General features: G+C 45.4%; 3 protein-coding genes and 1 long non-coding RNA gene across 5 annotated transcripts; 2 read left to right on the top strand and 2 right to left on the bottom strand.

Moving 5' to 3' along the window:
* The first annotated feature begins 268 nt into the window (after positions 1-268).
* On the top strand, positions 269-14,010 carry LOC147133567 (rho GTPase-activating protein 42-like). The gene is made up of 24 exons (XM_086057047.1): positions 269-938; positions 2,152-2,247; positions 2,609-2,670; positions 4,057-4,128; positions 6,947-7,048; positions 7,133-7,243; positions 8,198-8,302; positions 8,796-8,925; positions 9,002-9,102; positions 9,550-9,659; positions 9,729-9,807; positions 9,896-9,935; positions 10,025-10,087; positions 10,177-10,251; positions 10,353-10,437; positions 10,638-10,696; positions 10,777-10,882; positions 11,175-11,334; positions 11,409-11,559; positions 12,232-12,834; positions 12,904-13,057; positions 13,171-13,248; positions 13,343-13,422; positions 13,576-14,010. The coding sequence occupies exons 1-24, from the start codon at positions 785-787 to the stop codon at positions 13,662-13,664; spliced, it is 2,865 nt and encodes a 954-aa protein (XP_085913173.1). The 5' UTR covers positions 269-784; the 3' UTR covers positions 13,665-14,010.
* Positions 523-2,075, bottom strand: LOC147133568 (uncharacterized). The gene is made up of 2 exons (XR_015090300.1): positions 1,949-2,075; positions 523-868 (listed from the first exon to the last, which is right to left on the bottom strand). It is a non-coding gene; the product is annotated as an uncharacterized LOC147133568 (long non-coding RNA).
* Positions 14,011-14,996: 986 nt separating the features above from the next.
* LOC147133566 (E3 SUMO-protein ligase ZBED1-like) lies at positions 14,997-18,764 on the top strand. The gene is made up of 2 exons (XM_086057069.1): positions 14,997-15,969; positions 16,723-18,764. The coding sequence occupies exons 1-2, from the start codon at positions 15,096-15,098 to the stop codon at positions 17,727-17,729; spliced, it is 1,881 nt and encodes a 626-aa protein (XP_085913195.1). The 5' UTR covers positions 14,997-15,095; the 3' UTR covers positions 17,730-18,764.
* A 452-nt stretch (positions 18,765-19,216) lies between these two features.
* On the bottom strand, positions 19,217-25,353 carry trpc6a (transient receptor potential cation channel, subfamily C, member 6a). Of its 2 annotated transcripts, none has more exons than XM_086057051.1 (14): positions 25,207-25,353; positions 24,681-24,997; positions 23,833-23,965; positions 23,039-23,339; positions 22,374-22,559; positions 22,138-22,302; positions 21,800-22,061; positions 21,275-21,502; positions 20,922-21,186; positions 20,635-20,830; positions 19,839-20,039; positions 19,715-19,771; positions 19,570-19,645; positions 19,217-19,498 (listed from the first exon to the last, which is right to left on the bottom strand). In XM_086057051.1, exons 1-14 carry the CDS (start codon positions 25,320-25,322, stop codon positions 19,371-19,373), a joined length of 2,631 nt encoding a protein of 876 aa, XP_085913177.1. In that variant the 5' UTR covers positions 25,323-25,353; the 3' UTR covers positions 19,217-19,370. The 2 variants fall into 2 exon arrangements, with proteins under 2 accessions (XP_085913177.1, XP_085913178.1); XM_086057052.1 differs by having other exon boundaries at positions 21,827-22,061.
* Between the last annotated feature and the right edge of the window lie 1,418 nt (positions 25,354-26,771).

Below are 26,771 nucleotides of genomic sequence, written 5' to 3'. Positions count from 1 at the left end.
TTACAATAATGAAGCCTGCTGAAGATAAAAAAAGCATGGATAAGCTTCTCCTCGTCTGCTTAATAACAAATGTTACTATCATTAGAACAGCAACTTATGATTTTAGTAACTTACAGTACAACTTTTGCTACAACCCAAAAGGAGTGAGCAGAAGTAGGAAGAGGATGAGTGAGCTAGTAGTAAGCAGTAGTATGAGGTGTTCAGGAGGAGTGAGTAGTAATAGTTGGCCAAATAGTGAGTAGTGGCGGTGGTCGTAGAAGTAGTTTCCAAGTACCGATAATAGTGCCAAGTGTATTTAGTTCATGTTTCACAAGGCGCCAGCAGGAGTCTCTCGTCCCCATAGTAACCAGCCTTCCACAAGAGCCTCTTTAGCTAGCAGCGTCACATTCTTTGCCAAGCGCTCCTTCTTTGATTTATTTTTATCCAAAGTTGAATCCTGCTCCTCTCGCACTCGCCCTCAGACTTTCATCATCTACTGTTAGCGAGGAAGTCTCAAATAACGTCCCTCACCGGAGTTTATCGTTTATGTCCATCTTTTTTTATTCTTGTCCCAAAAAAAAAAAAAGTCTGTCAACGCCGCTCGAGTGTCCGGAAGTGGCGAGCGGAACGAGCGAGGGGGGAGAGAAAAAAAAAAGCGGAGAAAGGCATGAAAAAGGAGGTCAAGCGGAGCAAACTTCTCACCCGGACATTTCCAGCGAGTTTCGGCGCCGTCCTGATCGGACCCTCGGCGTCCTTTTCAGCGTAGTTTGTGCCCCCCCTAGACCTCGCCGTCCGTTTTGCTAGGATGGGTCTGCCGACGCTGGAGTTCAGCGACTCGTTCGTGGACAGCCCCGAGTTCCGAGAGAGGCTCCAGTGCCACGAGATCGAGCTGGAGAGAACCAACAGGTTTATCAAAGATCTCATCAAGGATGGAGGCATGCTCATATCGGCCCTCAGAAGTAAGATTATCTTACAATAAGCTTCAGTGTACAGGATTGCATTTATTGCCATGTTCAAGTGGCTTCCTTTGAGGCTGCTCTTGAAAGCCCACCAAGAGCCATGCTGATTTTACTGCCTCTTCCTCTGAGTGGTTTATAGCCCGAAACACATTTATAGTCTTATAAAACTGTATTATTACATTGTTAATTTTATTGTAATTATTATCATCATCATGCCTTGTTTATTTGAAGCAGTGTGTCTCAACATGTTGAAGGCAGGCCACTGGTGGTCCCAGAGAAACCACCAGAGTGGTCTGCAAAAAGACTTTTGCAACACCAATATTATACTAATCTTCAAATGGTACTGCAACTTTTTCTGACTAGTACTACGATAAGTGTTTTCGCTTTTAGTACGTTGTTGAATTTTTACTACAAGTAAAGCCAGTACATTCAATACAGCAATTATAACTAGCGGTACTGCTTTATACTTTTAGTAGTTTATTGTAAGTAATATTATAACTTTCACTGTCAGTATTACTTTTACTTTTTTTTTTTCTACAACAGATACAATTACAGTAACTAAAAAGTACAACTCCTACTAAGTTGTACTTTTTCCTCCACAACTACTGCTAATAAAAAGAATGCAGATTTTACTATAATTACTACTTCTGCATTTTGTACTACAACCAATATCACATTTGCAGTAACTACTACTTTTGATAGGACAACGTATACTGCAGCAGACAGAGCTGATACCATTACTTTTATGATAACTAATTTTACTTTCATTATTTAAACTAAAACTACTACTTTTACAAAAGCTAAAAAACTACATAAAGTACTACAGTAAATAGTGTGTGTACTTTTAGTGTTACTACAACTAAAACTACTGCTTTTACCAAAGCTCCTACTTTTATTACTACAAATACTACTGTTGACACAACTTCAAGTAATATGACTGCTTTTAACTCTAGTTTCCACTCCACATTTAGTACTACAGTACAGCTAATTGTTTTTCCACTTTCACATACCTTATTTTCCCAGAAAAAGAAGACAGCTGCCCTAGGGCCCCCAAATTCCAGGGGCCCTCCTTTCAGTCAACTGTCAACTAGTTTGCACACACTCATATCCTCACAGGACATTGCATTCGGAACAGCAGGACACGCTAATCATGACTGCCTCATCCTGAGAGCTGTTGCTGAAATTGTGGTCTCCTTTGTTGTTTTGTTGTCAGGTCTTTCGCAGGCGGTTCAGCGTTTCTCTCAGTCGCTGCAAGAATTCCAGTTCGAGTGCATCGGAGATGCCGAGACGGACGATGAGATCAACATCGGTGGGTTTTGACTCCATCGCGCGCCTTCCTGTTCGTCAGCTTTACAGATGCCACGACTGCTCCGCAGAAAAGCAGAACAATCATGTTCTTATCCACCTCAGGGGGCGACCATTTGCATTGTGCAGCCACTTGCTGCCGACTAGAAGTGACATCACTGTCAAGTCCCTCAGGGCTCAGCTTTTGAACATTTTCCTTTGAAATTGGGGCATGGCTCGATTAGAACTGAGGCCACAATTTGATGACGTACATTAGTTCGACTGGCCTTTTCGAGCATTCAAAAGCCCAGCAGAACAGGCCTTTAAGCAATGTCTTTTCCATAGCAACACCCAGACTCTGACTTGTATTTGCACCCTGGTTGCAGCGCAGTCTCTGAAGGAGTTCTCTCAGCTGCTGAGCACCATGGAGGAGGAAAGAAAGCGTCTGGTGAGTAAGCGGCTCACTTCATGCGCATTTTAGTCCACCTGTTGTGTCTGAACCAGGACTTCCTGTTTGAGTTCAGCGTGATGTTTTTTCTCTGGAACCGTGACCGTTCGCTTGAGTTCCCCCTATGCACACAAGTCTGACTCAGACACACTTCATCAGCCTTTGTGTCAGAGTGTGTGTTTTAGTGGGCTACCTTCTCTACAGGCTCCCCCTTTGTGTGCGCGCGTATGTGCGCCTTTTGTCAAAGTGCGCACGGTCTACCGGTTGAGGAACCATGTGGAACCTATTCCGACTATTCCCCAGTGAGAGCCGAGCCCCTCGCTGCCTGAGAAACTCCATAAAAGACTCCTGTGTGTGCGCGCATGTGCATGCGTTTTTTTTTTTTTTTTTTCTTTTTGTTACGCGCCGAACACAGCCGAACACAGCAACACTTCCATATTCCACCGCTAATGTTAGCACCGTGGACTAGTGGTAAGCACGGCTGCCTGACGGTTCTGGGTTTGAATCTGCACTCAGGCCTTCTGTGTGGAATCTGCGGTTATTCCGGATTCCGCTCACATTCCCAAAACATGCTTATTAGGTACCTTAATCCAGGCGGTTAACCCTAATTTAAGACCCTATCCCTACTTTGAACCTCTAAATCTGAAAATGATTTTCAAAATTGCATTCTTAACTCTGCACTCTGTCAGAACTGGCCATAAATAGAACAGTACTCATATTGAGCCTCGTGGTATCCAATTTCATGGCGACTGTTGCAGTACTGCAGTGAAAGCAACACAAAGGAAGTGCTCTTTTCACACAGATGACCTCATGATGTGAAAGTAAAGTCGCGGCATGTAAGTGGAAAGTCGTGTGGTCGCAAACACTAAAGTGCGGACAACAGCTGCCTTATCACAGATCACATGCTCCTCAGGCGTACGGCAGACACTCTTTTTATTGCTTTTACAACACCATTAGCCTGCTTGGGTCAGATGAGACCAAAGTGTCATCCTTGGGTTAGAGAGTTTGTAATCTCATTTATTCACCTGGGCGTGTCCACTGAAGCAATTAGCTACACCAGCTACGTTAAGTAGCATGAAATCATCAAGTGGCGACGAGAAGTTGACACAGTGTTATTTTGTTTTTGTGTCGCCTTCTGGGAGTGACCGTTTTCTCTCCACCAATCAATATGCCGCCCTATGTGTAGACAGATTTACTCATCAAGTGACATTGGGACTCCATTCAGACCGCCGTGTTTTGTTTTTGTTTTTAAGCCTGCGGGTGGCCAGAGAGTTGGCCTTATAGCGGGAATGAGGCGTGTGTCGGCAATGACCATGACATGTTACTTCATCGCCGTTGCAACACGCTCATCTGACCGCAGTGGCGTTTGTGTTTTTCCTCCCACAGATCCAAAACGCTGACGACGTGCTAATTTCGCCGTTAGAGAGGTTTCGCAAGGAGCAGATTGGTGCAGTAAAGGTACAAGTGCCTTTTTTTTTTGTTATTAAAACTCACTCAATGCCCCCTGGTTATAAAAAAAAGGTATACCTGAGACTGAACAGGAAGTCTGCCATTTTGGTTTGCAGCAGCCATTTTAGGGGGATTTTGGCCAGGTGTTCAACAGATTTTTCTGATTGCTACCAAATTAAAAGCACGTATACTAGAGACAGGTGGTTGACACAAAATTGCGAAGAATTAGAGTTTTGTCGTTGTGTGTGGGTGGAGCATGGTGGCAAAGTTTGATTACTCGCTGTAAAACACACAAAAAAAGTGAACATTTATCGCCCAAGGCTAGTTTCACTTAGCAGTATGAATTTTCGTAGGCATCTCTCACAAGTTGAGCCACCAAAAACTCAAGAACGCGTGTCCAAAAAGTCACAACAAGTCTGCGTTTTGTTTGGTAGTCGCCCTTTTAAGATCACATTGAACAATTTATTCCAGGCCTTTTACTTGAACTGACTCCTACCAGGGGATTTGCCAAAATGGACCCCAAATGGAAGCAGGTAGCCTTGACAGAGGGGTGATGCTAATTTGCCAAGATTTTTTGGCTATCTTGTCTAGTGGGATCCGAGGACCATTTCAGGGAGTTCCCATGAATATGGGATTTGAATGCCTGTTTATTAAAAAAAAAAAATCACTGATAAGACACAAAATTGCTTGGACATGTCTTTCAAAACAAGACCGAAAAAAGTCTCAAGGACCCATGCATGAAATTGAAGTTGGCCATTTTGGTTGGAATCCAGGCGGAATTGTTTTTCTTCTGTAGTTAATTAATCTAACTTAAAATTCTTGCTCAATTGTGAATGTCTGATGAGTTATTTAGAGCTGTAAGCGGTCCCGCGGTGTCCCAGTCTTGAGTCTATGGCTTGTTCCGATAAACCACAGACGTGTCAGGACGGAGGTCATGGGAACGGACACTGGGAGGCGCGTCACAGACTTGAAGCGAGGCGATGTAAACATGGCCGGTGTCTAGTTTCAGCAGGCGGCCTCTGATTCAGGTTATCTTCTCTTCAGCCCGCATGGACGCAGACGACTTGCAGCCACCGTTTATGACATCTCCTAGGGGCCTTTCGTGGATACAGAACAATAATCTACGCGAGTTCGAATAATCCGTCATCACAAACGGCCAAATTGAGATAAACAATACTAAGACGACCTTTTACCTCAGATACCCCAGCCATCAGTGACGTCAGCCATATTGTATCAGGCGTCATTCAAAAATAGAGTTCTTAGAACAACAATAGAACAGCGCTTTCTGAAATTTTGAAGAAACTGAGACGAATACCCAGTCCCACTAGCACTATGTCAGCCATCTTGTGCCAAGATGAACTTCGCTTACCTCAGGCATCTTGTGTGACTCAAACTCAATAGTGTGCTTGTACAGATGAGAAAATGGTCACAGAGGGTTCTTGCTCGGGCATAGAGCTAGCGCTGAAACGAATTAGTCCAAAAAACAGTCAAAAGGAAAATCTCTGCCTTGAAGCTTTGCTGTGATGATCATTTTTCCTCACGGACTTAGGTTACTGCACACTACGTGTCACTTCATATAGAAATAAGGTGGCCAGGAGGAAAGAGTGCGTAAAAGATGGAGAAAGTCCAATGTTTATCATTTCACACTTATAAAAGAAGATGAAGTGCAGGATGTCTACTGCAAAGCGGGACTAATCCGCAGCAATTGAGCGTCTACGATCGCCAACACAATGTTAGCTAATTCGGCACAGCGTATCACTGCTAGTTAGAACGTATTGTAATGCAGACACAGCTACTGATACACTTTCAACCACTTTATTGAACAAATGCGAACAAAAGGAACACGTCGTAGGCACATTGATACACGAGCGGCGACTGTAACAACTGATGCGCAGCCACTCACACGCAGACAGGCTAACAGTTAGCCAGTTAACGGTCAGCCGCTAACCTGAGCGCACAACAGCCAACTCTACACTCTCATTCGCTGACTCCCACGTCACTCACCAGGCCAGGCCCCCCCACCCCCCTTTAAAGCCACGCACACTCATAGACGCTATTAAGCTATACTTGATATTATAATGTGGAATGCGAGGAAGATGTACCATTATTAGACATTGAACATTTCATTTTAATCATTTGGCTTTGTGATCATTTGAGGTCAAGTGTCAATCGTGACTGTTTGTCTTCAGTTGCTGCAGCCAGTGCCATTTAAAAAATCGAAAGGGTCCTTGCTCGGATGTCATTCACAATTACTCGTTTTCTTGCCAGAATGAATAGAAATAGCCGTCGTCCATTTGATTTTGCATTCTAATCGTTGCTTTTGTAGCCACAATTTCCTCGGCCGTCTCGTGTTACAGTATTGAAAATAAATACGTTTGTTCCTCAGATGTCATTGGAAATCACAAGTTTTCTTGCCAGGATGGATAGAAATGCTCAATGAACAACAGTTGCTTTTGTGGCGTGTAGAAAGAGGTGACCAGGAAACATACTGATCTTAGCTTTTGACCCATAATTAATCTCAGGCCTCCCGTGTTGGGCGCCGATTGAAAAATAAATTGGGTCCTTGCTTGGATCTAGAACAGCAACGCTGAAGATGTGACGTGCACATGTGTGGCCAGGGAGGGCCTAAAAAAAAAAACACCGTCTTGGGTGCTGCTTGTAGAATGTAGCAGCAACGTGTGAGTCGCAGTTATACTCAAACCATCTCAGCCTCGTCATTTTTTGATGAATTCTGTTTAAGCAGCGCGGCTAAATATTGACGAAGAATGTCGAATGGACAAATTCATCACTGTCAAGCGTTTTTTAATCACGCATTTATCTCTCTCAGGAGGGAAAGAAGCAGTTTGACAAGGAGACGGAACGGTACTACTCAGTGTTGGAGAAACACCTCAGCCTGTCCTCCAAGAAGAAGGAATCGCAGCTACTTGAGGTAACACACACACACACACACACACACACAAACGTCCTAACACGCACACACCAAGATCTGTGATTGAACTGTTGTTTTCCGCAGGCTGACTCGCAGATGAGCAAAGACCGGCAGGTGTTTAACGACGCGTCGCTGCAATACGTCTTCAAGATCCAAGAGGTACAAGAGAGGAAGAAGTTTGAGTTTGTGGAGCCGGTGAGGACACGCAAACATGCCAAACGCACACCGAGTCATGGTGAGAAAGTCTGAGAATGTCTTTTAACTCCTCGGCAAGGCCGAAGTGGGCGATTGTGAAAGAAGGGGAAGTAGGGCAAGTCATTGGGAGCCAACAAGATGCCTAAGAAACAAAGGAAATGTAGCATGAGTCATAACATGGATCGACCATTACTGCCAGAACAATTGGGAACGTCCAGGCAACTGTGAAGATCAGAGAAGAAGTCGGCCGACGTCTTTCGGATCCATTTCTAGCAAGATTCCAACCGCGCGCGCACCACCAAGTACGTGATGTGAAAATGTCGCTTGAACGGTAGCATGTGTCAATCAGTACTCAGAAGAATGGGCAACGTCCTAGGAACTCTGTGGAGATTAAAGGAGAAGTTGAAGTAAGTCATTTGGGACCATTTCTAACAAGATACCAACTCTCAACTATAGAAACGCACATTCCTGCCTGTCCGAAGGATCGGTTGTTTGTATAAGTTGACCGTGTGAAAGTAGCAGGAAGATTGTAAACTGAATGTTGCCTCTGGGGGACAATTAGAAATATGTTCGTTATCTTTTTTCTCATGTAATGACTCTAAGAACGGGTCCGCTATGTCACCGCATCATTGCTTGTGAACTTGAGCGTCATTATGATCACAAGAGGAGCCCAAAGAAAACCCAGCCGGCAAACACTGTTTTGGCTGCCGATAAACATGTTTTAATGATACATATCAGTGAAGGCCACTTCCCGTTTCGGCCGCGCCGCTTCCTGTGTGGAGATCTCTTCCGCCGGCCTGGGAGAGAAAGTCTTTGTTGTGAACGTAAACAAGAACAGTGACCCAAACATCAGCCTGCGGGCCTTTTTTTTTTTTTTCTTCTTCTTTTTTTTTTCCCCTTTTTTTTTGTCTGTAGTCATGATCAATCTGGTTTTGTTGCCGTTGTGCTCTTCAGCTGCTGGCCTTCCTGCAAGGCTTGCTGACATTCTACCACGAAGGCTACGAGCTGGCCAGCGAGTTTGAGCCCTACAAACAGCAGCTGCAGTTCAACCTGCAAAATGTAAGTTAAACACCCCTATGGATCCTCGCTATTCACCTGATTCCGAGCTCTAAACAGTGACCTGTGGCCTTCCTCAGAGGTCCGCGTTAAGCCCTTATTTGTTTTTACTTTACAGTATATTAATGATCTTTTTATGATTTCATAAAGCCCACACTTTATTGTTCTGCTTTGGGGTAATTATTTGGAAAAACTTATTTGCTGTAGTGGGAAAAGAGCCAGAAATTTTGAAGGAATGGTTCAATTCAAGCAAACTAACTGTCAATTTAAATTAAACTACATACATTGCTCTTTTGCCCAAGCAATGAAGACAGAAAATTGATAATAAATGATAACTGAATGAAACAAAATGTTTAGCAATAATAGTACAAAATAAATTGGAAAAAAACTTACCAGTTATATAAAGACGAAATTACGTATATATCCCACCGGGTCGTCGCTGATTCATCAAAAATTGTATGAGAAGCTTCAGTCGTTTTCCATGCGGCACTTTTAGGCCCGGAACAACTTTGAAAGCACCCGGGCTGAAGTGGAGCGGCTGATGAAGAGGATCCGCTCGGCCGAGGAGGACTTCAAAGCCCCCGGTTGCTTCACCATGGAGGGCTACCTGTACATACAGGAGAAACGTGAGCCAAATCAGACCGCCGTCACCCCACATCAGACACAATGGCATCCGAAATGTGCTCTGGCGTGTTCTTTCAGGTCCGCTGGGCAGCGTGTGGACCAGATACTACTGTACGTATGCGAAGAGCTCCAAGATGTTCACCATGAGCAACACCGAGGCCCGGCCGGCCAGCAGACAGGTGAGCTGCCGTCGGTTCTGGTGAGCGGATTTGTTAGCTTTTAGCGACAGGTTCTCTTTTTATTTCTTGTTACTGTGAAAAACTGTCAAGATTGGCTTACTTTTACCCCAAATTGGGTGAATTATTTTCACCCAGCAGATTACAAATGGGTGTGTCGCATCAGGAAGGGCATCCGATTTGAAAACCGTGTCAAAACGCAGCATGTGAGTCACTCAATGTGGCGAAGTTGCTTCATTGGTAATGAAATGATTATTTTGAACCACAGCCATTTGCCCTGCAGTTTTAAGAGAGTACTAAATCACGCCAAAGTCAGAGCATGCCGTGAACTTTTTTCACTGCGGAACATTTTTACTCATTCGTTTGATTTCTAGTGCATGCCAGTTATCATTCATAACTGGCCAGTCGCGATCGGAAGACCATAACCCGATGTCATATTCACATTTACAGAACGGCGTGCTGAACGGGACGCCGGAGATGTTCAGGCTTCGCTCGTGCGTGCGAAGGAAGACGGACTCCATCGACAAGCGCTTCTGCTTCGACATTGAAGTGGTGGAGAGGTAACCGAACGATACAATTTGAAAATGACGCAATGTCTTGGGTTGACTTCTCCTTTTCCCTTTGCGCAGGCACGGCGTCATCACGCTGCAAGCGCTCTCTGAGGCCAACAGGCGACTGTGGATGGAGGCCATGGATGGGAAAGAACCTGTACGAGTCGTAGTTTCACTTTGCGTGCTTCTTCCCCTTCTCTTGAATGACCTTTTATTGATGCGGGTTTTTTTTTTGGGCCCCTCAGATCTACACGCTGCCGTCGCTACTCAGCAAGAAGGAAGAGAGTAAGAAACCAGATTCCGTTTCAATTCAGGCGCTGCCAGTTTTTTGCCATTTTTGCATCAGAAGGGGTTTTATTTGGGTTGTTTTACAGCGTTCCTTAACGAGACAGGCTTCAACTTTGTGAGGGACTGCATCGAGCTAGTGGAAACGAAAGGTATAAAATGGCGAGATAGACACAGAATGATGACAAATAATCCAGATGTACAGTCTCAATTGTTGAATCGCGTTGAAATGTTTATACAGGCCTCAACACTCTGGGGCTTTACCGGACCGGGGGTGTCAACTCGAAAGTTCAGCGGCTGATGACCAGCGTGTTTGGTACGAAGGGGGGCTCGGGCTGATGTAATTTCCTGCTTTGATGACGATGATGATGATGATGGAGAATGAATCATGCTGAAATCATGTCTGCTTTCCTGCAGCCTCCACTTCTGCTTCGGACGCTCGGCTAGACGCAGACGCTTGGGACAACAAGACCATCACCAGCGGACTGAAGAATTATTTTAGGTGGCTGGATTTCCACCAAATTTACTTCAACCTTCTAATGTCATATTTAATGGTCTATATACCATTTACATCATGTTTAATGGCTCATACGCATCTATTGTACCATGTTTATGTTACGCTTAATGTTCTATGTGTCATATTATTGTACTATATTGAAAACAAAGTAGTGCTGTAAAAAATGATTCACCATGTGTACACAGGTGCTTGGCAGAACCCGTGCTGACCTACAGACTGCACAAGGAATTCATCAAAGCTGCAAGTAAGAAGGCCTCGAAATATCACTATATAAAAATATAAATACACATTATACAAATCTCATCAAATGGAATCTTTTCACAGAATACGATGACCAGAAGCATCGCGTAAGGGCCATCCACGCGCTGGTCCACAAGCTACCCGAGAAGAACCGAACCATGCTGGACCTCCTGACCAATCACCTCCTCAGGTTTGTATAGAAACACACACATAACATGTAAAGTGGAGTTGCACTCCAGTCCTGTGGATGGCAGTAATGCACATTATCTAGAGTGCCAACCACCACACACGGCGCTTGTTTTTTTAACGGTTGCTCCATCTGCTGGATTAGCTGGGTCACTGCACCACGATTTTTGGAAGCGCAAGAAGGGTCCTCAACATTTTGAATCATTTTGAGGATTTCTGATTAAATAGCAGTTTATCCAAGTGCTTGCGGAGGTTATCAGTAGTAGTAGTTTTTTTGTTGTTGTTTTTGTACGCAGGGTGTCATCCCACTGCGCCCAGAACCTGATGACAGTGTCCAACCTGGGCATGATCTTCGGTCCCACGTTAATGAGGTCGCAGGAGGAGACGGTGGCCGCCATGATGAACATCAAGTTCCAGAATATTGTGGTGGAGATCATCATCGAGAACCACGACAAGGTACACACAGACACACAATTGGGTAAGCGCACACACGGACACGTTAACACTCCGTGCTGTGTTTGGCTGTCAAGATATTCGGCGAGGCTCCCGACCTGTCGCTGCCGTTACCTCCAGCGCCATCCTCTCGGGCGACCCCTCGACGGAACAAGGCAATCTGTTTGTCGTCGGGGAAGAGAAAGGCCCGCCTTTACCCGCCCACTCTCTGCCTGGCGGACAATGACAGTGAGTGCGTTACATTGGCCAAGGTCGAAGGCAGACAATATACTATGTCACTTTATTTGCAATAGCAGTTTATCTTAATTGCTACACACACTCAAGCCTATTGTTTTTTTAGGTGGGTTTAAGTAGCTATGGTATATTAACTCTGAGCACCGTCAACGTCAATTACTACGGTTTTTTAATCGGGATGGGTGGAGAAAAGTCTTGGCCAACTCTTAAAGTAACTATGGCCAGCAAATGGCAGCATTGGGTCTCAAAACAATGCTTGAAGCTTGCGAACATGGCGGACCTCTGTAAATTGGACTGTCACAAGCAGATTGTGATTGATCCATGTGTTTGTCACGTTAAATCTACTACAAAGGAGAGAAAAGAAGACGGAGATTATTTAAATGTAGAAGTCGACGCGATGATGTATACATACATAGACGCGCGCACACGTTCATGCCACGATGTGTGCACACACTACTGGATACTACTACTACTACTAAATAGGGTGCAAATAGTTTGTAGTTTGTCAAATGCAAAATTGTTACACTGGTGAATATCAGAAGATCAGTCAGAATGCTCTAAGTTGTCTGGCAATCAAAAGGTTCTATTTTTTTTTTTAAATGGCTGGCATTGAAAGACTTCATATTTTTTTCTGCTGCCTAACTGTATTTGTGTTTATGCCTCCAGGCGACACCTTTAGCAGCAGCAGCCCCGGCACTACCCCCATGGGCAGCCAGGACTCGCTGTCCTCACACTCCTCAGAGAAGAACGGTGCGTCTCCGATGTCGTCTCCGTCCTCGCCTCCCGCCAAGCCCAGCTCCTCCACTCAAGTCCAACCGCCTCCTTCCTGTTCCTCCAACGGAGACCACAGAAAATGTCCAACGGACAAGGCGACGACGCCCGTGGCGTCGTCCGTGGCGTCGTCCGTGTCGTCGTCCGTGGCGTCTCTGCGCTCCGCGGCCGAACGGACGGACTCCACTATCTCCCTGTCCTCCGCCAAGGAATCCAAATCTCTTTCCTCCTCATCGACCGTGCAGCTCTCCTCCTCTGGGTCCCCGGCCAGGGAGGCTCGCTCCGTCCCCAGGGAGGCTCGCGTCGTCCCCAGGGCGTCGTCCGTCTCGTCCCTGAAGAGCACCCAGGACAGTACGAAGGAGTCTTCGCCACCTCCTCCTCAGCAGCACCGGACGGCGGCGTACAGGACGGCATCCTCCTCCTCGTCCTCCTCCTCGTCCTTGTTCCCTTACCCGCTGTCCACATCGTCCTCACTCACCTCCCTGCACATCTCGGAAGGTACGCAACACCTTCCACTCACAATTTAAAAAGAACGTTTCACTCATGTGCCTTTGTTTACTGTTTCAGACTACCGAAGCTGTCACGGCTCCGTGCAAAGTTTAGCGTCACTGGATCCGCGAGAGGCCCTGCGGACGCGAAAGACTTCGCACCTAAGGCGAGGCTCAGACGTCCTGACCCCACAATCCCTGTCCACCAACGGCTACCAAAGGCCAGGATCCGTGTATGTGTCCTAAGGGCGTTCTTATGAATAACTGTCAAGTTACGTCCTAAGTAGTGTTACCATGGCAACCTGTCTCACTGTGACAATGTTCATGTTTGTGTGTGTTGTTCCAGGTTATCCGTCCGGGTACAAAAACAACAACGTGAAAGCTCTGTGTTCTCCTCGGCTTTGGACATTTGTGCTTCCGGAAGGTTTTTGATTTCTTGAATTAAAGTTATCACTTTGTAGACTTTTTTGTTTTTGTTTTTTAATTAACTGTTTTGAACTGTTTCACTGGTCTCGCAGGGAAGCGAAAGCTCTGTACTCCTGCGAGGCTGAGCACAGCCACGAGCTCAGCTTCCCACAGGGGGCGCTATTTTCAAACGGTAAGAAAATACAGCTATGACGTCTGAGTTTTGGTTAGCAACTGCAGTCAGTGACATTACCTCTGCCAAGGAAGCTTTCATTACCAATTGTAAGTCATAATTTAGCAGGATTCCTCAAAATTCCTTTTTTGTTTGTTTTTTTGGTCTTGGCAGTGCACCCGTCGGTGGAACCGGGCTGGCTCCAGGCGACCTACCAGGGCAGGACGGGCCTGATACCCGAGAACTACATCGCGTACACCTGAATGTCTCTGATGTCATCACTCCGCGTACACCTGAACGTCTGTGACGTCATCACTCCGTCGCCTGACTTGAAGACATCCATAAAGCGTATACTGTTTATATTTAGACACGTAGCTGAAATCACTGAACAGTGCGACAGGACTGACTGATTCTCATCAATTCACTGTATTCGTCTCACAGCAGCGTTTAGATTTTCAATAAATTGTAATAATTTAAATGTTGCTATTGGTCAAATCAACTGTCAGTATCCGCTCATCTGGGATATGTGGAAGTGAACTGTTATTGTCTTCCTACTGCTGCCTCATGTGCCTTTATGTCCTAATAAAGGACTCCTACATTCCCTAGCAATACTTTCTGGATTATTTCTATGTACTGTGTCCTGTGTACCCCGCCACTGACCCAAAAATCACTAGGATATGCCCTAGTTTATCCTTCACTCAGAACAGGATAAGGGTCATTCCACCACATCAGTACCCTTATTGCTTGTTGCAATGCTTGCAAAGTAAAACTTCAATTTCTGTCTCTTTTTAGTATTAAACTACTCAAAATGTGTATTGACCCATCTCGGGTAACTTCATTATTGTTTTATTGTCATTTAGGTAACAGGAGTGAGTTTTTGGCATACAGTTAGCAAATACATGAAATATGGCATTTATGCTAATACCATTTTGACACTAAAGATACTGCAGTAATTCAGAAAAAAACCCAATGTATTTTAAAAATAAGCATCCAAACGTAATTCAGGTAACTGAACAAGATTTTCATTCCCTGTCATAGTTGAATTATAAAAGACACAAAGTGAAATGAGTAAGCTTACTTTTGGTCTTCCGTGGCCTGAATGACGGGGATCTTAATGAAGCAACTTCCATGTGACTTCATTGCGAAATACTCAAACATTTTTAGAGGGGGTGATTATAAATTATGGTAACAGGGCCGGGTGAAAACCTAAGTGCTACTGTATATAGATAAAGTTGACTTGTGTTCTAATTATGACTTATGTTATGCACCACCTCTGGCGGTCAGAAAAAAAAACTCATAATCATGACCTGTTTTTCTTTCCTATAATCATGACCTAACTGTTTTTCTTTCCCTGGGATTTCTGTGATGTTCATTTAACTGGTGGAAACAGGCCTCTTGCCCAGTATTTTACCGCCCCCCCAGTCAAAAAAAAAAAAAAAACCTAATGAAATGGGCTTCCAAATACAGTATAGGGGTTCACACAGAATACAGGTGTATACTTTGTCAAGCCTACTTGGATTTTGATAGAAATTGTAGAAAGTACCGCCATACCGGTGCATTTGATTACACACCGTGCGGAATGGTGCACCGCACGTCACAGTTTCACATGGGTCTCTTTTGAGTGTTACGCATGGTGAACGTGCGAGGTGCGGTGAATGTAAACAATAGCGCTCTGTTGCCTCTGTACGCCAAAGATGGATAAGAAAAACAATGAACAGTTTGAAATTGAAATCTCTGAAGTAGAAGAAGAAAATGAGGAAACAGGAGAACTTATGCCAAAGAGAGGAGCCGTGTCTGTTGTTTGGCGGTATTTTGGTTTCAGAACATCTGACTACGACCAAAAGATCATTTTATGCAAGATTTGCCTTACTAAAGTTGCGGCCAGTGGCGGCAACACGAGCAATTTGCTCCACCACCTGAGCCGCAGGCATGTCTCGGAATATGAAGAATGTATGAAGTTAAAGAAGGCGCCCTTGACATCAGCAAGCAACCAAAAACCCCTTCAAGACGCCTTGGCCAGAGGGTCTCCCTATGACAGAAGAAGCAAACGATGGGGCGACATAACCAACTCTATCACGATCCACCTTGCAAAAGACATGGTTGCGCTGAACACAGTCGAAAAAGAAGGCTTCAAGCAGATGATCAGGACGCTGGATCCCAAGTACGAAGTACCGAACAGAAAGTACTTCAGCCAAGTTGCAATCCCCAACTTGTACGAGAAGCGCAGAGCTAAACTGGGAACAGAACTGGCGGCCGTCCGCCATTTCGCAGCAACGACTGATAGGTGGTTTAGTCGCACTATGGAGCCCTACTTTGGCGTGACAATTCACTTTATAAGCGACGACTGGCTGTTGCAAAGTCACTGTCTGCAGACGAGCTACTTTCCCGATGAGCACACTGGAGAATTACTTGCAGCAGGCCTGCAGGAGGCTCTTGATTCCTGGGGGCTTCCAGAGGACAAACTTGTGGCCATCACTACAGACAATGGCGAGAACATCAAGAAAGCTGTGGAACTGAACAAGTGGACTGGGCTCCAGTGCTTTGGTCACAGACTTCACCTAGCCATAGGTATGCTATAGTTATTGTTACCAATAATGTAGGGCTGCACATTTTGGGATACCGGTACACCGTTATTATTATCGTCAGCGTCTTCAATGCCCCACATGATTATTTTCAACTTGCTTTGTGTTTATAGGAATCAATTCGTTTGGAGCTCTAGCAAAATCAATATTTTAAATAACATCAGTATTAAGGATGTCCGATACCACTTTTTTTTCCCCAGATCGATACCAGTACGAGTATTCACTCTTGAGTAGTCAACGGTACCGATATCAAGTACCGATACCACTACTACTTATGATACGTAAGATTTCAATACAATTTTATTTATACATTTCATAACAGATGGAGCTGTAACAAAGCACATTACAAACAATAAATAATAATGATAATAAACAATAAAAAGGCCATAATACACAAGTGTTGATCAATAAATCAACATAAAACACTATATACAATTGATAGAAAAGAGCCGAAAATTTCAGGTCTGATCAAAAGCCAGCGAATAGAAGTGCGTCTTCAACCGGCTTTTGAAAGTGGACAGAGAGGGGCCTTGTCTAACATCCAATGGGAGGTCATTCCAAAGGGAAGGACCAGCAAGGAAGCCTTACTCGATGTCAGATTTTTTTGCTGTTGTTGCTTGAAGTATCGATGGTTGGTATCGGCATCGTTCACATCGCCTCAATACCCGAGGCCGGTGCTTGCCCTTCCCTACTGAGTATAAGTGAACTAATAAATTGACTCTATTTGTTGTTTTTGCAGAGAAAGGTCTGAGAGACAGCAGCATACAGCAGGCCATCGGTGTGTGCCAAAAAATTGTGTCCACCTTCTCATACTCACGTAAGAAAAGGAGGGACCTGGCCATTGTTCAGAATTATCTGGGTCTTCCAAACCACATGCTCACGGCAGAGACGCCCACCAGGTGGGACTCCCGTCTAACCATGATACAAAGAGTGCTCGAGCAAGAGAGGGCCATTAGTCACGTTCTAAAAGACGACAAGAAATCGAGGCACTTGGTCCCGAGCTGGCAAGATTTGGACGTCCTAGAAGCCGTCAACAAGGCGTTGAGCCCACTGCAGGACTTCACAGATGCCTTGTCGGGAGAGCAATACGTCAGCGTCTCCTACCTCAAGCCGGTGCTCAAGATCTTCAATGCATCCATTCTTGCAGAGGAAGAGAACGACACGCAGCTGACCAAGGACGTCAAGAGAAACATCCTGGCCGACTTGAATGAGAAATATTCCGACCCGGCCGCGGACGACTTGCTCGACATGGCGTCGCTTCTCGATCCGCGGTTTCGAACCAAGTACACAGATGAAGAAAAGGTGGAGCGGGCGCTGTCCAGAGCGGTCGAAGAGATAGTGTCGCTAACGAAGACTGGACACGACACGCTTGCAGGGGCTGCGGGGTCAGAAGCAGAAGTGGAACCTGATTACGCTCCCAAGGTGAAACGAAAAAAGACTTTGGCCAGTTTTTTCAAAAGGCAGGGCGGCGCAATCACAGAAGAGGAAAGCGTCAGAAAGGAGCTGACAGTCTACTTGCAGACCACTGAGGTGGACAGTGACGTCGACCCTTTCGACTGGTGGAGGAGCCACCAGACAAATTTCCCCCGCGTTGCCAAGCTAGCGCGGCAGTATTTATGCATCCCCGCCACCAGCGCGCCATCGGAGCGAGCGTTCGGCACCGATGGCAACACGGTCCCCTGCCACAGGGCCGCGCTCAAACCGGATGCTATGGACCGTCTGGTTTTTCTGGCTCAAAATTTGTAAATCTTTGATTGACGGTTTTATAGATCTGATAGGAAATCAGGGTCGATTGTGTCATTTTCAGCTGATCACTATCGGATAAAGATGATACCATTTTTTTTTTCCTATTTTAAAGTGACAAAATAATCATAAAGTACAAAAAGATTATCATTTTTTATTATCAGTGGAATAGCAATAGCTTAATTTTATATTTCACATTGAGTAGAATAGAAATCCCATTAATGTGTTCCAGCCTTCCAAAAAAAAAGCCCAAAAAGTTGTCATGTTTTTAATAAGAAAAATAGCATTCTATAATATTGTACTTATTATTGTTTATATTGTACTATAAAAACAAACAGGAATGATGTAGACATGAAAGAGAATTGAACACCACCTGGGGGCAGTATAATACATACATACTGATAAACATGCAGCTGGTAAAACCAGGGATTGATCAGTTAATCAACCCGCCGATTTAATCAGCCGATATTAGCACTTTTAAAATTGGCCAAAATTGCCCTTTTTTTTTTTTTTTGCATATTCTTTAGATGAATTTTTTAGACATTAAACTTAAGACAAACATAATGACAATAACCCCCCCCCCCTTCCAAAGGTTAAAAGTCATACGAATTAGAAAATACTAAAGGACGAATTGTTATTTTATGAATTATGTCTTTTTTTAATTAATCGCCTGATTAATTGATTCTGCCAAATATTGGAATCAGCCTCAAAAAATACATATCGGTCGGGCCTTAGTCACAGCCCCTCGGTAAGATACAGTAATTACCCGTTCTTCGCCGAGGTTAAAAAAAATATATGCTTGTGAATGTTGTTATATTGTCAGTCTATGTGTGTTGCTCCACCATTTGTGTTCAAATATCGATGACTAAAAGGTTTAAAGGACAACGACGCCGTTGCACCGCGTTAGCCCGTCTATTGCGTTTTGTGTTGTTTGTTAGCATTAAGTTAAATGGACATTCTGAATAGTTTTAAATACACAACATGTAATGTTGCATATTATTTATGTTTTGCTGGTTACTTGTGAGCAGAGTTCAATAAATGGAGTCTGTGCAACGTGTGTGTGCTCAAAGAATAAGTGAGTGAGCTTTTGTGTGACAAACAGCTACTTTAGACGCGCTACATGTCAGAGAAACACTAACGTTGGATTAACAAGGAATGAAGGTTAATGTAGTAGCAACACTACTACTTGCAGTAGGTGCCGTTTTTTGCCATATTTCTTGCTTAACTCAGTGGACCTTGTGGTGTGTGCGCCTTTGCCACCAGGGAGTAGTTTTCAAACAAACTCATGGATGTACAGCACTTGGAGGCGTCTCAGCTCCTCATTAAGACGCGGTGACAGTCGCTCTTTGTGGAGGATAAAGGATACATGCCGGTGAGTATTGCATTATCAGCTGTTTTTGCCATCAGCTGTTTTTACATAGAACCCTGTTGATTTTGAATGATGGTCAAGGAAATTGGGTATGTATAAATCATCACTGTAGTTCGCTGTATTGTGTTAACATTTTATATGACATACAAAGTAGTACACACCGAAGTCCTTTGAAATATGATTTAAATACAGCTGCTGGACAGCACAGTTGTTCAGACAAGTCTTTACAAGCTGCATAAATATTTTTTAAAAAATCAAATCATATTAAAATATCATCATGAGGTTGTGGTGATGTCGCCAAGTCTCCTCATCAGCTCATCCAGCGTCTCCGTGTTCTGAGACTTCTCTTCCAAAAGCTCGTAGCGGAGGCTAGAGATGTCCTGCTTGATTTCCTTCAACTCGCCTAAGCAAAGTCATATTTTGGTCAAATGCTAACATAGTTTCGTTTGTCTGTCTCGTACAATGTGAGCTCACCTTCCGTGATTTCGTCACTCTCCCGGTCAGCTCGAGCTTTGATGATGTAACGCTTGATCAGACGCTTCATGATCTTCTACAAGTATGTTCAATATGAGCCTCGTAAAAATCTCCAAAATAATACAACGAGTTCTGGTGATGATACCTGGTATCTGGAGGGATGTGTGGAACCGCTGAATGCGGAATTTTTCCCTTCTCCCATCTATGAACAAAATAAAACATTTTGTGACATTGACAGCAAATAGGATTTTTGAATAGGAAGCAGTCACCTTGTCAAGTTGTGTCTCACGTTTGTCCTCTTTTTGTCCTCTCACATTCTGCAGCACCAGAGACTTGATGCCTTTGGACAAGCCCGACATTGATTTGGGACTAGGAACCAGGTTGAAAGGCACCGGCAGGGTTCGTCCCTCCTCAAAGTAGGAGAACCACAGTTTGGCCCGAGCGAACTTCCACTCCACGTCGGCATCGTCCTGGTGGCGAGAGAGAGCAATGACAGCTTGGTGGGCGCACGTTCGTAACGCTAAACCCCAACCTGAACGCGCAAATTTCTATCCATGAACTAAACCTAAACTCCAAACGCCAACCACCACCTTATCCCCTAATCATTAACCCCAAACCCTTACTCATAATTTCCAATTCTAACCCTTGCCTCTGAACCCTAACCCCAAATCTTCCTCACGCTGACTAGAATCATAACTATAACTATTACCCCGTACCCCAAAGATGAACTCTAACCCTAGCCCCTAACTCTTGCGGTGGTTTTACAAATGTTCACTTTGCACTAACGTTTGTTCCTGTGATCTTGGGGTTAATTTCCCTTTCCCCTTCCGTCTTATCCACAGCCTGGTTGAGTCACCCTCCTTCTTATGACAACATACACACACCAATGGGGTTCAGTTTTGCATTTTTGTGCATGTTTTATCCTCAATGCCATAACAACTCTGACGAATGGTGCTATCGCGTGTTTTGTCCTCTTTTTCCTCCCGTATAAATTCTACTATTTCTCCCCAGTATAAATATTAGTAAATGCGATGCGCCCCGACGGCCTTGGTGCGTCCGTCAAACCTCGATCTCCTGGAAGGAGCTGTTGATCATGGCGATGAGCATGTTGAGCAGCACGATGACCATAGTGACGTTGTAAACGCCGTACAGCACGTAGCCGATGTTCTCGATGAACTTGTGGCCGTTGTTGATGACGACTGAGCGGACCTCGGACAGTCCGAATATGGCCCAGAACAGCGTCTTGAAGCTCTCCTCCAGGCTGTTGTGTGGACAAACCACCGCAGCAGTAACAGTTTTTATGCCGTTTCTTACGCGCTTGTCAGATATGAGGAAAAACCTCAAAGCCTCACGTGGTGAAGGCGTCGTTCTGCTTGATACCCAGGTAGTAGGAATACAGGTTGAACATGCCGATCATGAAGGCCAGAAATACCAGCAGGAAGATGACCATGAACTTGAAAATGTCCTTAACCGTCCTGCCCAGAGAGATCTGCAAAGGCCCGAAGCTCTCGTTGGCCGGCAGGATGTACGCAATCCGGGAGAAGCTCAGAACCACCGCCACTGCGTACAGACCCTCGGAGACTAGTTGGGGGTCCGACGGCAACCAGTGGATACGTGCTGCAAAAAAAACAGGGCGGGACACAGGGTTGGAATACGGGAGGTCCGCATAGCTAGCTGTCCGGAAAAGACGTAAGACCCCTGTCACCCAACGTAAAGTAGAGTATCTCTGGAGGCAGCGTGGCGTTTGTCAGGTCGGTGAAATGCGCGTCTACGTAAGTCTGAGCAAAGCTGGCGTGTCTCAGGGCGGAGAAGCGGCAACTGAAGGACGCCAGGAAGATCGCTAGCATCCCAAAATCCAGAAAGTTCCACGGCTCCACCAGGTACTCCCCAGGCCCCAGACTCCAGATCTCCTTCACCTCGGTCCAGATCATACCTGTAGTCGGTAGGAGGACAAAAGTTGAAGGTCCAGTTCCGTCCATCAGTCAATTTTCTATCTCGCTTATCCTCACTAGGGTAGCAGATCAGCCGGAGACTATCCCAGCTGACTTTGGGCGGTACGTCTTGGGCTGATCACTAGCCCATCGCAGTGCACATATCGACAAACAACCATTTTGAGTCTTCAGTGACCATAACATGCATTTTTTTGGGGGGGGGGGGAATGTAAGAGGAAGCCAAGGGAAACCCATGCAAGCTTGGCGAGAACCAGTATTTGAACCCCCGACATTCCCACCCATCCTCCAGTGCTGCATGGTCCTACCCATGACCCATGAGACGATGAGGATCTCCATCCAGGTGAAGGGCGTTGTGGTCATGCGGTAGAGCAGCATTGGGTCCGTGTCGGCATCCGGCACATTGTGGTGGGTCATGTTGGGCAACAATGCGGTCCCTGCAAAACGGTCAGCGGCATTCAGGATCAGCAGGCCCAGAAAGATAGTGAAAGACGAGGCGTGGGCCACAAACTTCATGAAGGGGCTTCTCATCACCCGTCCCACCTGGTACGGCAGAGACGTTCACAATATGAGTCGGGGAAATTTGGGTTGGGGTTTGGGGATGATTTGCGGAACCTACTCTACTGCATGGCGCAATCCAGTATGCCAAAGCCAACCCCGGTAGCCCCATAGCCACGGCCAGGACCACCAGTAGTTTGATAGCAGTAGTCTGTTGCCTGAGCCCGGGTAGGTTCTCATACCAGATGCTCAGTAGCTGCTGCTGGCAATTGGGATGGGCCACAAACTGAAAAAGAAGAGTGATCGTGACTATGGTGAAGCGCCAGCCAATCTATCGTAATTCGTCCCAGACTTGACCTTTTTCAGTTCGTATTTGATGGCTAACTTGAGCCGCGTGAGGGAAGGGCGACCGGGCGGGTCGTAGCTGTCTTCGTAGTCGGTTTCTCCATTCAGTATGGCCTCCACTTCCTCAGTGCTGCGGCACAGGTCCAGGAGGCCCACCACGAAGTCCTTACATTGGCTGGATAAGCGGCAATAGTCGTTCTACGGCAAGAAACCATGTGGGTTGTATCAATAGATGACCGAGTGAAACTATCACAGAAACTCCTTATACACACACACACGTCAAGCACGCATCACTCTTGAGATAAGATCGAGGACCTCGTCTTTGTTTACGTCTCGCTTTCGCCTGGTAAAAAGTCGCGTGTTTACTCACATCTTTAGCTGGCAGTCAGTTTGGCAGCGGAATGTAAAAATTTTTTGCCATGTTTATATCCTTGAGGATGAGACGATTTGAATGGCATCTGTGCTATAGTGAACTGCGGGTGATACGAACCGGACCCATCCACAATCGGTGAAAATCAGAGAGACCATATTAAAAAAAAAAAAAAAAAACTGTTAAACTTCTTAAAACACACTACGAAAGGTGAAAAAATGTTAGTTGTCAGCGGTGGGCTGCCGAGGGCGCTTGAATGGTGAACTGCGACGCAGTGGACGTTCACTGTATCATCTTTTAAAGGTACCTTGAACTCCTTCTCGATGTTGGCCATCATGGCCAGTTCGTTGCTGAGTTCCAGGGCGGCCAGCACTGGATCCTCACTGGACAGGGAGAGGTAAGCGGGACTGGCCAGCCCGCGGTAGGCGTTGATGCGAGAGCGCGAGTGGCTGAAGGAGTCAAACTGCTGCTGATAGTTGCACGAGTTGCAGCCGCAGAAGTAGTCGTGCGGCGGGTCGATGCGAGCCCCTTTACTCAGAAGGGTGTGGACGATCTCGTATTCCTGGCAGTGCGCCGCCAAGATCACAGGAGTCACGTCGTGAGAGAACCTGACATTCGTTATGGACAGGTCAAACATGAGTTTCTGACTGGACTGAGACTATACATTATTTGCCCGGATCGGAAACTAACCCTAATCCCAATTAAAAGCACTCAACTGTGCCACCTCGGCACAGAATCGACAAATCTACTGATTCTGATTCTGCTGAAATCCGATCGGGCAAAAAAAAAAAAATTCTGTCCGGAAAGCAGTGAAACCAAAAGAAACGCTACAAAATGAAGACCAGTTGGGAATAATTTAATACAATTTCATGGAATTATTACAACAATTATCAATTTGAATTTAGTGCTTCTGATGTTTGTGGTGCTTTGTTTTGGTCAGCAGAGAAGCCCATCACGACGTAACCTTAACCTAAAACTCAAGACTCCAACTGTGGTTAATCGACTGAGCGATATTGAATGACCGCAATTGACTTCAGCATTATTGGACCTCATCACGGAAACCCTGCTCCAACCCAGGAATTTACCTCCTATTCGTCTTACCTCGTCCCGTCCTCGTCATAAGCGTAGAAGTCATCCAGCATGTCCACTTGAGCGGGGCTGGCTGTCAGACGATGTGCATCTCGAAACGAAGGGTGCGCTAGTAGGGCCTCGGTGATGCGGATATAACCCTTACCTGCAATGTCCAGAATGTTATTTCGTCCACCTGTCCCCTTCATGTTCTGGTTGAGAACTTAATAATTGCCTTTCTAGGTCTTATTATTGCACCCTAAGATACTTAAAGCGGAAAGTCAACCCAAACATGTTTTTTTCAAGAATATGTTCCCCGCAGGCCCACTAGTTGAAACACGGCATTCTGATTCATTTTGCGTTTGTGGAATATAAATTAAGCGGCACAGATTCAGAGAACGGGTCAGCTGTGATTGGTCGTTGTGAGCAGTTGTGATGTCGTTTTCAGTCGACAGAAGACAAAATGGCCGCCCCCGGAGATGGCTAAAAACGAGTGCATTTTGCTGCTTAACTTTTATTCCACAAACGCAAAATGAATCAGAATGCCGTGTTTCAACTGGCGGGCCTGCTGGGAACATTTTCTTGGAAAAAATACGGGTTGACTTCCGCTTTAAATATACGCTACGGCCTTTGGAGTATAAGTAAAGTCAAACTTGACCCTTTTGAAAATAGGACTCTTCCAAGTATATAATCTTAGCGTCATCCTCTAAGAACCAAGAAGTAGACTGGAGCAAAACAAACTCATAAAAGTACAGATTTCAAACGTTCTTCCTCGTAGTTGAAGGAATTCACTTTGTCTTATTTCAGAGTTAGGCCGGCTAGGGATGGGGAGTTAAGGATAAGGTTTAGGTTAGGGACTAGCAAGGAGAGTGTTAGCTTACTGATGGCCAACAAGAGGGCGTCTCCCACCCGAGCCAAGTCCGGCCTCCCCAGCAGCAGCTCCGTCACCTCGAGGTGCTCGTTGGCCACGGCCAACTGCAGGGCGTTCTGGCCCATGTAGTTGACCGTGTTGACGTTCAGGTGCGGCACGTGCAGCAGCATGCGGCGCACCTCGGGGATGTTGCCATACTCGGCCGCCTCCAGGAAGCGCTGCTCCACCTCTGACGGACCCACGGACGGTGCGGTGAACATGTGGGCCGGGCCCCTCAGGGCCTGCCGGCGCTTGAAAGCGCTGAGGCGAGCCAGCAGTTGGCTCTGGCTGCCACAGTCAGAAATAAACACGCTTTTGGTTACGTTTTGACTTGTAAACACAAGAGACCTTCAAGCAGCTTAATTTCACTCCAAAAAAAGCCTTAAAAAAAAAAAAACACTGAAGTTGGCGAATTTCAAAATTGGACCCAAACGTGTTTGCGTGGTTGGTGTCCCCAAATGGTGGGGAAAAGAATCCAACTAAAGAAGTGAACTCACCCAAACCATCGGCTATCCTCTGGGAAGTCATCGTATGCTAGCAGGTTATCGCGGCTTCTGGCCCGCGGGCTGTCAGGGCTCGGAGCGGTTGCCGTCGCCGGCTGCCTGTGGTTCATGCCGGGAGGAGATCAGGCGGACTGAGCGTAACATCACAGCGGTGAGAGTGTAGTCGGACTTTTTTCCCTCCCTTGCTTCATCCCTTCATCCCTCCCTCCCTCTGCCCCGTTGGACTCCTTGAGAAAGAATGCATCCCTCAACGTCCTGCGATACTTTGACTAACGTGGATCGTCCTTATGATCCCACAATACACATGGACAATTTATTACGCTATGCAGACAAATGTTGGCGTTGTTTATGTAATCAGGTGTAAGGTGATGTAGCCTGACCTTATCTAATTCGTTCAACATAATGAAATCATATAGTGATGAAATGAAACGTAGTCTAATCTAATTTCACATGTGGAAATGAAACGTAACAAACCCTGAAATAAGTTAGCATAACCAAATGTAAAATATGTAGCATACTTTACCTTGATAGCATATAGCGTACATAATGTAACGTAATATAATGTTGATGCAATGCAACATGTACATAGCGGAACGTAGCATCGTTTAGTTGCATTATATGCTGTTATGTAACACTAGCTAATCTATAACGGCCTAATTTAACACAAATAAGGGAACCTAGTACAACATTTCTTCATTTAACTTAATTTAGCATAGCTTAATGCTGTCGTTTGCGACTTTCAGCTTGATCCATCAGGGGTTAGGGCCTCACATCATTTTTTGGCCACAGTTTATACACCAGGTGCAATCCATTGTTTTAATTTAAGGTAATCTAATTTAGTGCAGCGTAACTAAACGAAATGTGTTTTAATGTAATGCAAGTTAACGTAGCGGGATTTATTGTAATGTAACTTAATGTAACAACAAGAGTAACTTTGGACATAATGTCATTTAAAATAGTGCACCATAATTTAACAGCATAATGTGAGTACATTATGCTATGTGTGTTAATGGAATAACGGAAGTTAATGCAAAGTAACGTCCTTTGCCACATTGATGAAAACGTGTTGATTGGCAAAAATATCCTAAATGTTCCTCTTATGTTCGGACATTGTGCAGCTATTTTAAACTCCACTGTGTGGGCATGTGTGTGTGTGTGTGTGTGTGTGTGTGGGTGTGTGTGTGTGTGTGTGTGTGTGTGTGTGTGTGTGTGTGTGTGCGCGCGCGCACACAGGGTTGACTGATGGCTGATGAACAGCAGATGAGATTCCTCGGGGTCCAAATTCCCAGCAGACTTTGCTTCCTGTGTCCTCCCAGCCAGCACAGATCCTTGTCTACTGTGGGAAAACGGCTTTCCACTTTGCGCATACACACGCCCACACACACACACACACACACACACACAAACTTGCACACTCAATTTTCTTCAGGTAACAGAGTGTTTCTCTCTTAATTTATTTAACTAGAGCGTCTCTTGAGGACATAACACCTCATGACATCAACACGAGAACATCTGATAAGAACTCCAGGCCTCTGATGTGCAGATTGTGGCACCCGGTT

This window comes from Filicampus tigris, chromosome 17 (assembly GCF_054856515.1).
Source record: "Filicampus tigris isolate MCC_2025a chromosome 17, RoL_Ftig_1.0, whole genome shotgun sequence".
Classification (NCBI taxonomy): domain Eukaryota; kingdom Metazoa; phylum Chordata; class Actinopteri; order Syngnathiformes; family Syngnathidae; genus Filicampus; species Filicampus tigris.
This window is presented reverse-complemented; position numbering and strand designations above follow the sequence as displayed.

Excerpts from the sequence above, each read along its gene's own strand:
- LOC147133567 (XM_086057047.1), top strand. The coding sequence starts at position 785 with ATGGGTCTGCCGACGCTGGAGTTCAGCGACTCGTTCGTGGACAGCCCC. Across the intron at positions 10,252-10,352 it reads GCTGATGACCAGCGTGTTTG|CCTCCACTTCTGCTTCGGAC; the intron begins GTACGAAGGGGG and ends GCTTTCCTGCAG. Across the intron at positions 10,697-10,776 it reads GGAATTCATCAAAGCTGCAA|AATACGATGACCAGAAGCAT; the intron begins GTAAGAAGGCCT and ends ATCTTTTCACAG.
- LOC147133566 (XM_086057069.1), top strand. The coding sequence starts at position 15,096 with ATGGATAAGAAAAACAATGAACAGTTTGAAATTGAAATCTCTGAAGTA. Across the intron at positions 15,970-16,722 it reads CAGACTTCACCTAGCCATAG|AGAAAGGTCTGAGAGACAGC; the intron begins GTATGCTATAGT and ends TTGTTTTTGCAG.
- trpc6a (XM_086057051.1), bottom strand. The coding sequence starts at position 25,322 with ATGAACCACAGGCAGCCGGCGACGGCAACCGCTCCGAGCCCTGACAGC. Across the intron at positions 22,303-22,373 it reads TCAAATACGAACTGAAAAAG|TTTGTGGCCCATCCCAATTG; the intron begins GTCAAGTCTGGG and ends CTTCTTTTTCAG. Across the intron at positions 21,187-21,274 it reads GATACTCTACTTTACGTTGG|CACGTATCCACTGGTTGCCG; the intron begins GTGACAGGGGTC and ends TTTTTTTTGCAG.